The following is a 14,042-nucleotide window of genomic DNA, read 5'->3' on the forward strand; positions in this document are numbered from 1 at the left end:
GAATCAATAATGAATTTTCGAGAGAGAAAGAGAGCTTCGAGAAACACGTAACACTATAATATAATCGAGCCAAGTTCAGAGCCAAGAAGAGAAACCGCGGCCATCGAATGTGACAAGTTCACGGTTGCTGAGATTCAACGGCCGCGGTGTTGCGCAATTGCTCGAAGAATTTCACAACAAAAAACGAGACTGAGCCGCGTGGTCACTGACTTTAAGATCGCATTATTAACGTACCCGATCGAATATCGTCGTACCTTTTTACATCGCGCTTCTGAATCTATTGCGCAACAACAAAAATTCAGACAGTTAATGACCGGAAAATAATTACATTTTATAAAGACATCAAGAGTATAAATTAAATGGACAGAAAAATAATCACAGCTTTGCATTCCCAAAAATAAAAAATATACGCTCCATCGGAGTGCAATTTTTTAAAATTCGTATAATTTATCATCCAAAGGTTTGTGGCTTTGTTACGGGTCTTTGGGTTTGCGCGTTTCCTGTTTGCGATCGATGGAGCTTCATCTAAAAACATGGCTACAGAAGTCGTTAAATCTACGTTGTTTCCAGAGGATGATAAATTGGCCTGGGAGATAGTAAAAATTTAGATTCTCCTGCACTAATCCCTATGAGATGTCTCGAACGTTTTCCATTTCACCGACGTTCTACATCCAGTCAAAAAAATCGTCCAGGAACACTGATGAAGTAATCATTCTGCATTCTAATCCTGGTGCTCAGTTTTTCTAGTAATTGATCGGGTTTCATTCAAAATATGATTAAAACGATGATATTTCGTCGTGGATAAATCGACAAGAAAAATTTGTTAAATGAATCACAGCAGTGAATGTTGTCTCTCACAGAGTTCTCGTAACAGATGAACGACGAAGAAATCGACGAGCACGCAGCGCTGACTGTTTAATGAGTACGAAACGAGAAGCACGACCGGTTTTATCGAGGGTAGGGATGAGCTACCACAACGGATATAGATATGAGGGATTATTATAAAACAAATGGTCCCGCAGCTGACGTTAAATTCCATATCGTTAACGCCCTTTTGTTGGAAAGCGGTCAATTTGTATACGTATACATATACGACACGAGAGAATTTATACCTATCAACGTTAGTATATGCGCATAGCTTGGGAGAGGCGAGATAATGGAGGTGAAAGAAAGACGAAGAAGATGAGAAAAGGTGGGCACGATGATTATATATGCGTACCGGACGAGAATGAGATACGAACAGAGCGCCACGTCGTTTCACTTGAAGGTCTGTACATTCATCTCCGCGTTCACCTAACGGCAGGTGTCTGATATAATACTATGTGCACTCTATAAAACGAAGTTACAATCTTGAAAAAGACTTTCATCGGTGACTCGTCTTCTTTTTGTAATTTCATGAAAGAAGATCGAATAAATTCATTTTAAGCCTACTGACCACATTTTCATGAATTACACGGTTTTTGTAAAGCATCTTCAATTTGTCCTAACTTTTGAAGAGTCAAAGACGTTGAGCTTCCTATCGGAGCTGTTTGCATAACGAAAATGTATTATTTTGTGCTGCATGTACATTTACATAGTTTACAAGGGGGGTCCTGCTTTAAAAAGTCAAAAAAAATCGATCGTTTCGGGAATTCTCAGCTGCGTACACTGTGGAAATCGTAATTATTGTCTGGAACGAAAATTCCAAATATTATTTCCATTTTCATACATTTCACTTTCGTATGAACTTATAAAAACCAGAAAAAATTATGCGAAATTCTATATTCACGTGCTGCTGGAAATATAGAATTTCACAATTTTTTCGGGTTTTTATAGGTTCATATGGAAGAAAAATATATGAAAATGGGGGAAAAAATGGGATTTTTGTTGCAGACAATAATTACGATCTCCAAATTGTACGCAGTTGAGAAACTTCGACAATCCGACTTTCCGTACACGGTGAGTTATTTCCGTCCCCCCTAAAAACATTCCCGAAAACAATTCGATTTTTAGACTTTCTAAAGCAGGACCCCCTTAAATTTTACATTAGCAGAAACTGCCACACGACGATATAACAAAAGTTTTATGTAATTCTCACCAATTCCTCAATTTTATTTCACGTAAACATAAGCAAAATTGAAATAATCCCTTAAAAATTCAAACGAAAGAATAAAGTGTTACTTGAGAGATATAAAAGAACGTAAGCACTCGATCGTTATGAAAGTTTCCCTAACATATATTTCTACCCCTCGAAACTAAAGAGAATTTCGCCTCTTCCCATTCCAAGTGGTGCCTTCAGCCCTTTTTCTATACTCGTGAAACGTTTAGTATCGTCTCTCTTCTCCTCACCTCTATTTCACTTCATCATCGTGACATTTTTTCTGGAGTACTCTTTCGTTCTCGTTCGACTTTCATCAGTGAGTCTTTCACTCGCAGCACTGGAGTATACACATCGGCTCTCTCGCCTTTTTAACTCTTTACCTGTATAAAGAATCTATGCATGTATATAAAAATACACGTACATATATACATTTGGTCCGGCCCCATTCGGTCGAACACAAGGGAACGTTGACTCTCGTACGTTTAGTGTATATACGTGTATGCGCGCGAGCGTTTCAACGTATTCGTGGTGTCTCTCAGCTGCGAAAGAGCTTTTGTACCTGTCGACTCGGTGCTCAGTGCACTCTTATCCGGAGCACAGGAACGGTGTGCACGCCCGGTGTTGAACGAGAAACTCACGCAGTATATATAACGTAAAAAAATATCAGAAGGTATTACACTATAGCAGAGTAAGTACGTACACAGCGAGTGAGTGAAAAGAGAGAAGAGTAAAAGCGAATAGAAGAAGCTGAAGGCGAGAAGTTGCCTCGAGCCACATATACACGTGCGTCTCGGGCGCATGTTCGCGTGTGTCAGACTGTCCATGTGTATAATAACATATACTTTGCCAGCCGGTGAATATAACCAGGCAAATGGTACTGCAACGTGAGGCTGTACTCAGAGAATAAGAGAACGAGGCGAAAGATCGAGAGAAAAGGGACTTGAACGAGGGATAAAACGGAGGGTGAAGAAGTAAAGGCATCGAAAAAGAAAAGACACTTGTACATGGGACGTTTCATGTTTCATTTTCGCTTGGTGTTTCATTTTATTTTTATTCTCGCATTCAAATTAGTGCATTCCTCCTTCGATTCGCTAGTCGAGGATATCTTTAGCGGTGTTTACAGATTATCTATGAAATATTTAGTGAATCGAAATTTTTTTTATGGTTGACGTAGTAGGATAATCCCCCTCTGTAGGAATGACAGGAAGAAAGGTACTTTGAAAATGAATTTGGAGGATTTTTAATTCGTGAAAAAAACATCAAGTCGTTGCTACTCAATTTCGGCTCTGATTCGTGGCGTTTGAAATATCGGATCTGATGAAGGCGTTTGAAATATGTGCGGAATTCGAAGACAGACTTTTTATTGGAAATATATCGTTTTTGATATTTTGCTAAATTACTCAAATTATCGCTGGTTAATGAGAAGTGAAGAGAAAAAGTAGGGGCTCGGATCTAGATGCCATAAAAATTGAGAAATGAAATTTTGGAGGCTCGCTTTGATAGACGTAGATCCAGTTGGGCTGGAATGCCTCACATATATGTATACGTAAATAGATACAACTACGTGGAGCATGCAGGTCTGCAACCAGGGTCACTACCCTTCCAGCAGTGGCAAGGTCAGCCGCAAGATCGTCCCAATCGCACAGAACCACAAGGAGAGAGGGATCTTCCTCTATAGAGGAGTACCCAGTGAGTGAGATCCCCAGACGCACACGCGGCGCACGCGACTACCGTGTCGATACCGATTGCGGTTAAAGATTCGTTGCGGACGAATTTTCAACTTACTTCATTTTTTATTGTTTCAAAATACTTAACAATTATTCGTACGTTCAGTTACAATTTTCACTAAGAAAATGTTCGAGTTGTGAGATTATCGATTAAACAAAAGTAGATCAAGCATTTGCTGATATTTATTTAACGAGAAATACCGATCGCGCTCGTGCATCTCTGGTGATTTTTTTTTTTAAATAAGGAATATTCGTCGTGCAGGAAAGCGGAAAAATTCTTTAAGGATTTTGCACACTGGGTGAGTCTTGAATATTTTTTTGTGATTACTCTTTTCAATGAATCTTTCATGACTTATAGCTCGCGGAAGCTTCATTTGATTGAGAGGATCAATAGCAAATGTGCCTCGTAAAACCATTTGGTGAGGCGGTATTGAAATATATTTCCTTTCTTTTTTTTGAAAGCAGGTAAAAAAAATATAATTTTTGGGAGTTCTTGAATATTCAAAACTACTGCTACTTTTGCAGAGATGAAATTTAATTTTTTTTCATTACCTTAATACAATAGAAAAATTTCGAAAATTCGTCGATGATTTACAGAATCAAATAATTATCGGCAGTTGCAGGATCGATATTTGAAGTTCGTAGTTGAAATGAATATTTGAAGTCAATCGATAACGATGCTTCAAGATAATTTAATAAGCTTCAATTGACATTCAGGCCGATATGAGTTTGTGGACGCTCTAAAAAAAGATATTTTTTCTCGAAGTCTCGATCGAAGGGTGGATCCATCCGACTTATTCATTATTCATACGTCAACGAATCGCATCGCGACAAGGAAGTCTGACTCACTAGCCCAGAATTTCCGCAGTCGTCGTATTATTGTACAGCCCGAAAACTTGGTTCGTGTGTCGTCGCTTGTGTGGGTGTGTTAAAGGGGGGTCACGCTCGATTTTCACAGTCTAAAGTGTCTAAAGGGAACACGATATACGTGACCGACTGTTGGCCCAATTTTACATACGATAGGAGTCAGTGTGTATATGTCATACGTTACTCGTTACACTTTTACATTGTACCTGTTATTCCTCTTTGGAAATAGTTTCACTGAAATTCTTATGGTTTTCTAGTCCATCTAGGTTATTTCAGGTATTTCTACCGTAGCCCCCTCTCATGGGACACGAAGTGGTTCTCTCAACGAATTTGTGTTATTCGAGGATAACTGAATTTTGAATAACGAAGAATTATTTCTTTGCTACAACGCATTGGTTCAATGCTTAGAAGACACGAATGACGAAAAATATAATGCGAAATGAAAATTTGGTAAATTAATAGTCACAGAAAAGCGCACCCTGTGAACGTTTTTCGTTTTGCAATTCAGATTCCACGAGCAATTAATCGTATACCAGGAATCGACGATCGAAAGCAAGTAGCAATAAATCACCACATCGTATGAAAAATCGATTAGATCGAAAATTGCGGATTGTATAGCTGCTCCGAGTTGAACGGTTGCAACCGCACACTTTATGAACTTTTTATAAGTACATTGTGAGCGTATATATATATATATATTTATATACGTGTAGTTAGATCGTTCTCGCTGCGGCTCACCGGTTCGTTCGTCACTCCCGTATGGGTCTCTCAATGAATCCCGTATAACGGTATTGAAAACGGTCCAGCGAGTGAGCCAATGTCCAGTCGGCAGCTTCCGAATTCTTTCACCGTCTCGCAAAGCGAGAGATCTTTTACGATATAACACAGTAACGACTATTGAACCTCTCAATAATAAGATTCGTTCGAATGAAACCGAGTTGAAATGAGATTCGATTGAATAGAACACAACTGATCGATTTTGTTTTATTGATTCATCTCGTTTATATACATCGCATCAATCATTGTTATTTCACGTGAAGTTGTTAATGCGTTTTTTAATTCATTTAAGGGGATCCCGCTTTAAAAAGTCTAAAAAATCTATATATTGTTTCCCGGAATGTTTTTGGTTAGACGGAAATAACTCTCCATAGCGAACTTTCCGGTTTAGTTTATTCAAAAATATTTCAAGCACGCTTGAAGCGATATTCTTCTTCTTTAGAAGCGTTTTATTTCAAACTCCCTAAAAATATAGAATTTCGCAATTTTTTCGGGTTTTTATAGGTTCATATGGAAGGAAAATATACGAAAATGGAAAAAAAATTGGAATTTTTGTTACAGACAATAATTACAATCTCCACATTGTACGCAGCTGAGAAACTTCGACCATCAAACTTGGCGCATAAACCATGTACGAACAAGTATTTCTCACATCAAAAAAATGTTTCTTTTTTTTACTTTTGAAATACCCTTGAAATTATACTGAAAAAATCGCCATGATGAGTTATTTCCGTTTATCATAAAAACATTCCCGAAAGCAATCGATTTTTCTGACTCTCTGAAGCAAGACCCCCCCCCCCCCCCCCCCTTAATTTTACCTTCGTTTCGTACCCGATAAGTGTGTTGATTAATTATTCCATCCAATTAAGTACTCCACTCATGAGATTCAATAACGTGGCGCCAAGATTCTGCCGATAATAATCATTTCTTCGGGAAATAAGTTATCATCCTTATTGAATGAAATAACAATACGATTCTCAATAAAGAACGTGTAATATTCGATGAGAAACGTTGCGCCGGAGAGCCCTTTCACATTTCTCGTTAAGTAATATTTGATGGCAGAGCTCGTATGGGCACGAATTCAATAGGGAATTTACATAGACACAATAACGTAAGAGTTACCGAACGCCTTAAGGCTGATTACCGCGTTCTGCTGCGGGATGATACCGCAGCTCTGAACGTCGGAGACTTCATTTTATCAAATCAACCACAAACTTGCGTGCATAATTAATGAACAATTATTAACTTGAATACAAAACAATTTTGGTAAAAATTCGGAAAATTTTATCATTCCCAACGATTCTCGGCAACACCGTTGGCCTATTTTTCATTTTTCATTACTAGAATAACCAGTTTGACGAATAATTTGGAACAAACTGTAAATTTTTTAAATCGAGCCAAGTGTGTCAGACGAAAAATGAGAACAAACGCCTCAAAAGATCAGCGAGTCCATAACTGTTCATACGAAATCTAGCAGTACTTATATCGACGTTCAAATACAAAGATATTTCTCGGGAATTCAAAGGTGTCAATCCCCCGAAGAGAATATATTTAAAACATTATATCTCGCTTATTCTTGAAACTCAGGTAGAGAGTAAACCGGAAAGTATGTACACAGGTATATTTGACTCAAGAACTCTTCAAATATTAGTGAAACAACGAAGAGTCCGTTCGTCCCTCCCTCGCACGAGCGGTAACAACATATAGTACAACCATTATCCTGTAAAACGGTTGAACTCTCGTCCGTCCTGTTAACGGACGAAAGAGTGTTTGCCAAGCATGAGTCGTCATTCAGTGTTGATTCCTTCATATACGTGTATAGAGGTGTGGACGTCTATATATTTTAGGGTACGGAGTTTTCTGCGCTTCCAGCTGTAAGGACGCTCGGAGGTGCTTGACATTTCTTTATTTATGCACCTGCACGTTCGTGCTTCCGTGTTTTAAGTTTTGCTTTAAACTTCCAGCATAAAAGTTTGTGTACTGTGAGATTATTAAACTGAGTATAGAAACTTGGGCGTTGCGATTTTTACATGGAAGACGAATGTATAGGGTGGGTGAGTTCGAAGATTCTATTGAGGAGAAAAATGCAAAATACACAGTTTCATTTGTTTAAGCGGGAATATCAGTGTGGGAGGCTGAAAAATGAGGTATTTATTGGGAATTTTTTTGGAAAAAATGGCTCGATCAAATTATTTGAAATTTTTTGTATCAATTATTGAAGTAATAAAGCAGATTTTATTAATAGCAGAGGAGTGGTTGCAAAATAGCGATAAGTTTTCCGAAAAGAATCTTTTTTGAATGAAGTCGATTGGACAACATTTGGTTTCGAGAAAAACGCGTTTAAAGTTTTGAGACGATAAAATTGAATGATGTAACTTAAATATTAATAAAAAACAAGTTCTTGCAGATTGGTCCGCTATCCCTGGAACTCTTTTGCGCCCAAGTTCTTTTTTTTCACACTGATATTCCCCCTTAAAATTCTTCATGGAATATTATCTGGGTATGGAAACGAGAAAGTTTAAAAATAACGTGCTTCAGCCGAATCCAGTTCTCCTTTTCCACCCAAAGAATTGGCCACTCCATGGGAATTCGATAATGCAAAAAATTCTCATTGGAATTCGAGCCAGCTCTGCATCGAAGATTACCCATGATTATATTCCAAGCGTGTATCAGGGGAAAGATGGCAGAGGGCGACACTCTGATCCTTCCTTTCAATAACACATTTCATTAGTGCGACATGTTTTGCATCCACGTCGTTACATATACACGTGAGATTTAATCTTCTTTCATGAGGAAGAGAGTAGCGGTGATTCCAGCAGGTATATACATGGACGAAGGTTGTTATTCTTCACGTTGTAATAGCTTTCACCCTCTTTTTTTCTTTCTAAACGTCCAATCAAGCTCCATAATAATTATCGAAGCCGTGCCTTGAGGCATGTGCTGCTTCTTTAAACTCTATAAAAACAAATGTTACATTTCGCAAATATTCATCGCTTCCGAACTTCCAAATCTCATAAATTTTCATACTTTGCACTAGATTTCAGCCACACCACGCTCGATGCTGTGCAGATTTAGTTCTCAGCTGTCCAATACTCGTTGTTCGAGCATCTTTTTTCTCATAGTTGTCAGGCCGATCACTGGAACGATTGTCTTCAGTCAAGATCTTTATCAATTCAATGGATTTTGTGACAGGAACAATTAAATATTTTGCAACTAAATTTGTTGACAAATTATTTGATTGGATTGCGAAGTACTCGATTTACAAATACACAGAAACAGTTTGTGGGATAAATTTGTCATTTAGAAAAATTATAACAATAGAGTCGCCGGGTTTTGTTGAATTTTTAAAATTTTTGTTAAGGCGTTGCTGAAATGTACTCAAAGCGTAATAAAGCTACTTCATCAAAAGTGAAGAGCGAATGCACGTAATCAGAGGGATTCGCAATTAAGTACGGAGAGAGAACCTCCGGTGGGGCACAATTCCAGGCACATAAAGAACCGAGCAATAAGTCAGAAGAGACTCTTGCTGAGAATTTAAGGCAAACAAGAGGCTTAAAATATTCGCTTTAACAGGTCCTTAAGGCAACCTTCAGACCGGATATTGTACTGTGAAACAAGGGGCTCCCGGGCGCGTGTTATCGGGATAATCCCAAAAGTTAAGAGGGACCTTCGCAGTGAGAATTTTTTACTTGATGGCGCCCAGCTTCCCTGCCTTGGCACTGAGATCTGTTCACATTTATATACGTAGCTTTTGTCTATCCTGTGTCTGCTTTACTGCTGAAAGAGGAAATCGAAAAAAAAAAACGTTTGTAATAGAAATAATGGCGGAGATAAGAAGATCGGAAACGGAGGAATCCAGAAAAATGGTGGAAAACGACGAAATATTCTCAATAAATCAAAGTGACTACAAAAAAGTCTCGAATACTTGTTTTCCAAATTTCTAATGTCGGACGGGTACAAGTCAAACTAATTCACTGGTTCATAGTCAAAGGGTTCTATCCCAATAAAACGGGTAAAAAAATACTATTTTCACGAATTTATTTCATGAATAAAATTATAAATATGAATATAAAAAGTGTTAGGCATAAAAAATACACTCTTGAAATACACAAATTTTTTTTTTTTTTTTTTTATATTTATTTTACTCAGTTTTGTACAGAAAAACAAGGGAGAAGAAAAGTAAAAAAAAAAGATGGGTGTGCGCTGTTGATAAAATCTCTGGAATGGATAATCGAAGAAAAAAAAATGGTTTTAGATTGAATAAGTTAAGCGCGTGTCATACGATTTTTAATTTTTTCAAAAATAACAAAATGGCGGCCATTTTTCCAAAAACTACGAAAAAGCACGTCCTTTCATCGTTTTTTGCAAGAAAAAATGGTTCCGCTTAAAATTTTAAAATTCTTATGATATGCGCTATAGCTTTAGTCATGAAGAACATGTGGTCAAATTTTGATAAGAATCGATTGAATAGTTTTGGAGATTTCATCAACGAGCCGTCGAAAAACGCAATTTTGAAAAAAAAAGCGTTTCAACAGAGGCATTGCAGGTACGCGGTACCGCACTGGGCAGTGCGTATTAGCGCGCTCAAACAACCAAGTAAACGTCGCTCAAAAATACACTTTCAGATCTTTATAAAATTTAAGTGTGTTTTTTTCTTGATAAAATGCAATAAAATAAAAAATCGATTTTTTGAAAATTCTAATCAGGGTAAACCCCTTAATGAAAATGAAAATTCCGTTTGCGCAAAGATCCATGGACACTGCGAGAGAACAGCGTTTGGTCATATACAGCACTCAAGCGCGAAAGAGCCAGATGATGAGTTAACGGTAGAAGTATTCGGTTAAAATCTCATTTACCGGGAGAGTTAACTGTAACCTGACGTTTGATATAGCCGATCGTTCGCGAGGCTTATGGATTTTCAACTATATCCTGACGCTGATGGTTTTTCATGTTCTAGCAAAGATTGCCGGAATCTCATGGAGTCGCAATTATAGAGAATGTAAATTTCGAAAACCTGTAAATTATTGAAATATCAATAATTTTAACAGTCTGAAAAAACGAGACATAATAAAAATCCTCGGAATAAAAACAATTTAAATTGATGACAACAGTTAAAATATTAATATATTTAGAGACACATATTTTTTTCTCAACGAGAAACGAAATTTTCGGAGTTAAGATATGGTCGTAATCAGGAATCCCATGCAATCGAACGACCTGGCTAAACCGGTCCAATTTTTAGGGGAACTCGTATACATAATTAGAGTAGTTCGACCGTTTCGAATAATGTATCGAGTAAGGGTCGACGACACTAAACTTCGAGAATAGCCGAGCAGGTATAACCCAGCGTGAGATCACGTCCGTCTCGATCGGTCAATCGCCCTCCTCACTGGGTCAGTAGACTTTTGCCTGCCACGTAAAAAGCGATTTGGGACGTCCAACTCCAGGCTGTAACGTTTACGTTTAACTACACACGCTGAAAAAAATTCATGAATCATTGACCTTTTTGAATCCATACTGACCTCCTTTAGCGTTAGCAAATTTTTCGCGAGTTATTTGTGAGAAAGCTTACACAAAAGCGGTATAGAACGTAACAACGTTTAGATTCAATCTATAAAGTAAATGAACTGTGTAAGATATTTTGTTTCTCATGTCGAACTGGTAGTTAGTTAAGGGGTCTAGACCCACGTTCTTAAATTCGGAGCAGACCGTCGCGATGTCTTTAGAATGAGACAAGTGACTCGCAATTTATTTAAAACGTGTCAATTACGTGATTCGATTACCGTATTTCTTTCGAGAGAGTGGGAGAGAGGCGTTCATTGATGAAAGTTCGGCATTCATTGCTGTTCGGAAATCAGTCGAGCACGTGTGCTTTATAACGTAGGATGAGACTGAAGAAAACAGCCTCGATTTAGTAAGAAATTATGGGATGAAAAGAAAGTAATTGAAACATTTCGATTGATTGAAAATGATCGGCTTTGCGCTAATCAGACTATACATGTCTTTTGTAGAAACGAGATTGCCTTATAAAGCTTTGCTTTTTTTTCAGGAAAGGTGAAATCGTCAAAAATGAGGAGACAACGTTGGTGGTTGCCATTAATTGCACTCGTATGCGTATCCAACTGGAAATCAGCCTTGACACTTCCGGTTCCGGATGAAGAACTCGACACCTCGAAACAGCTCCTCGGTTCCAGGTCAATGTCAACTTCTAATTTCACATTCAACCCGACCAATTGCGAAGACAAAAAAAAGTTGAAAACATCAGGGCAGGAGAAAAAAAATGCAACAGATTGTATAGGATTGATTGGTATCACTGACCACTCAAGACAAGAATTTATAAGCTCTCAATTTTTTCAACCAATTGTGTGGGAAAAGGGCAGTAGAGAGGGTGGGGCGTAGTATGAATTTCCAATTAGCGCTCGAGGGGCTGCTTGCATCGCGTGCAGTCCGTATTGTGAGAGGAAGTGTTCAATTACTATAGGTGGGCTTTGGGCGATATACCAATGCTCGATAACCTTCGCGAGAGTCCTCTCATGTAGGTGAGAAAAAAGTTGAAGAAAAAGAACGTAGCGTGCGAAAAAGTGAGTAACGAAACCTCCTCTTCGCTGTGGCCGGAAAGAAAGAGGGTGGCCATAGGATTGAAAATAACGAGAATGAAAAAATAAAAAATAAATAAATAACAGGCGGAAGAGGGACTCGCACTGTTACCTAATTAAAGCTACAAGATTCTCGCGTTTCTGCATAATGAAATGATTGTAGCCTTAATTAGAAGGCTAATTAGGAAACTGTTACGTGTATGTTCCACGCGAGCTTCTTTTTTTTTATTAGCATCACTTGTTGCAATTTTTTTGCACTCTTTATGTCTCTTATTAGCATCGTCACTCTGCTTGTTGTCAGAATAGCTTACGACCCAAAAGTCTTTTAACATAATTTACTCATTGACTGTGTGGATTCAGACTCTTGCGAAAGAATTATATTTTCCATAAAATAATGCCCAAATCATAACTCTCAAAAATTGTACGACTTTGTATTTTATACAGTTTTATATTTTATTAATTTATCAATATGCCAATTGATCTTTCGAAATTGATGTTATTATTTTTTTATTTGAAGTTATTTAAGGTTACTATTTTTCTCGAATCAGGATTTTTAAAGCGTCAGTTTTGAATTCCAGTGTCGTAACATCGGTCTCGATTGTCACGGGACCGCCGGAAACACACCACAATGCCGACACGAAGACCAGTACGGCTGATCGTAAAAGGGTGATCCCGGTTAGGGACATGCCAGCTTCCCCAGCCGATCTTATGAGGCCAGACAAAATTCAATTCATCGCCTTAAACAAAGAAGGCAACGTAGTGACGAAACAAATGACAGAAAAAGAAATACTGAGTCTTATTGCGACTGGTGGCGGTCATCTACCAATGGAGATTCATGAGACTCAAAAAGTTGGTGAAATTCCAACAGGTGGAATGAAGGTAAATGGATGAAGCCGTGCGGTGAAATCTCGTTTTATGCGCCGATCAATAATGGTGCCTTAAACTAGTTAATCAATTATATTAATATTTCATCTAATTGGTACCAACGAAGTCGATGCTAATGAAAATTGTCTGTTACTTTTGTTAAGGTTGCAGATGTAGTCCAGAATGTCCAAAACGTCCTTAAGAGTGAATTAAACAAACCAGCAACCGTAATGACTTCCGTGCCGACCATACCAGGACACGCACACACCGAATGGAGTAGTATTTTGCCAGCGATTCTTGGTGGAGATGCTGAAACGGCGTCTATGAGCGAACATGGTTCTCCAGTGGCTAGCGTCATCAACGAAGCTCAGATTACATCTGACGCAACACCTACTAAGATACCAGACGCAACGGGAATCCATGCACTCGCGACAAACGTACCTGTCAAAAAGCCTGAGTCATCGACAACAGAGAATTACGATGATACGAAGAGGCCAATCGAAAGCTCAGCTACGGAGAATCATACTGAGAAACCGATGATTCAGGTGCCAGTTATAACGGTGGATCAAAAATTGCCATCTCATCAATCCGAAGAAGAGAAAAAGCCGGTTTTCCAAATGCTAAATACTTTTTCTGCGGAAAAACTAAATCCACAGAATAATACACATTCGGATGAAAAAACTGGAGCCGTCGGCTTTGACCACGAAAATAAACCGATAAAAACAGACCCCTTGGTAAAACCTGAGAAAGTTTTCAATAAGCCGAGCGTAGCTGCAGAACCTGTCACGGAGCAAACAGCAACCCTCGGAGAAAAAGTTACAGAAATGATCGAGATAAATTATACACCAGGCAACAGAGAACCGGTCGTCGCTCCCCTCACTATAAAACCACCAATTTCTCAATCTTCAATAATAACTTCGGAATCTTTTTCAAAATTACCAGAATCCGATTCACCGACTACGATGACCGTTGTTTCTGAAACGCATTCGACGTCTATGAAGATTTCGGGTCACGATGAAATTCCTCTCCGCGAACCAATCTCCACTAATCAACTACCGAATGACATAAACAAGTTCACTGACGCGGGTGAACCTGAAAAAGTAACTGAAAAGTTAACCACCATTACTGTCA

At 38.3% G+C, this 14,042-nt stretch overlaps 1 protein-coding gene across 1 annotated transcript in view; it reads left to right on the forward strand.

Annotated features, from left to right (window-relative positions):
* Positions 1 to 14,042, forward strand: part of LOC122412558 (mucin-4) — a 34,089-nt gene that overhangs the window by 13,619 nt on the left and 6,428 nt on the right. The window contains exons 2-4 of the mRNA XM_043422202.1: positions 11,501 to 11,645; positions 12,626 to 12,926; positions 13,076 to 14,042. The exon at positions 13,076 to 14,042 is cut by the window's right edge and continues 4,880 nt beyond it. Of these exons, the coding sequence (XP_043278137.1) occupies positions 11,521 to 11,645; positions 12,626 to 12,926; positions 13,076 to 14,042 (1,393 nt within the window). The 5' untranslated portion in view covers positions 11,501 to 11,520. The remainder of the gene's footprint in view (positions 1 to 11,500; positions 11,646 to 12,625; positions 12,927 to 13,075) is intronic.

This window comes from Venturia canescens, chromosome 1 (genome assembly GCF_019457755.1).
Source record: "Venturia canescens isolate UGA chromosome 1, ASM1945775v1, whole genome shotgun sequence".
In the NCBI taxonomy this organism is placed as follows: domain Eukaryota; kingdom Metazoa; phylum Arthropoda; class Insecta; order Hymenoptera; family Ichneumonidae; genus Venturia; species Venturia canescens.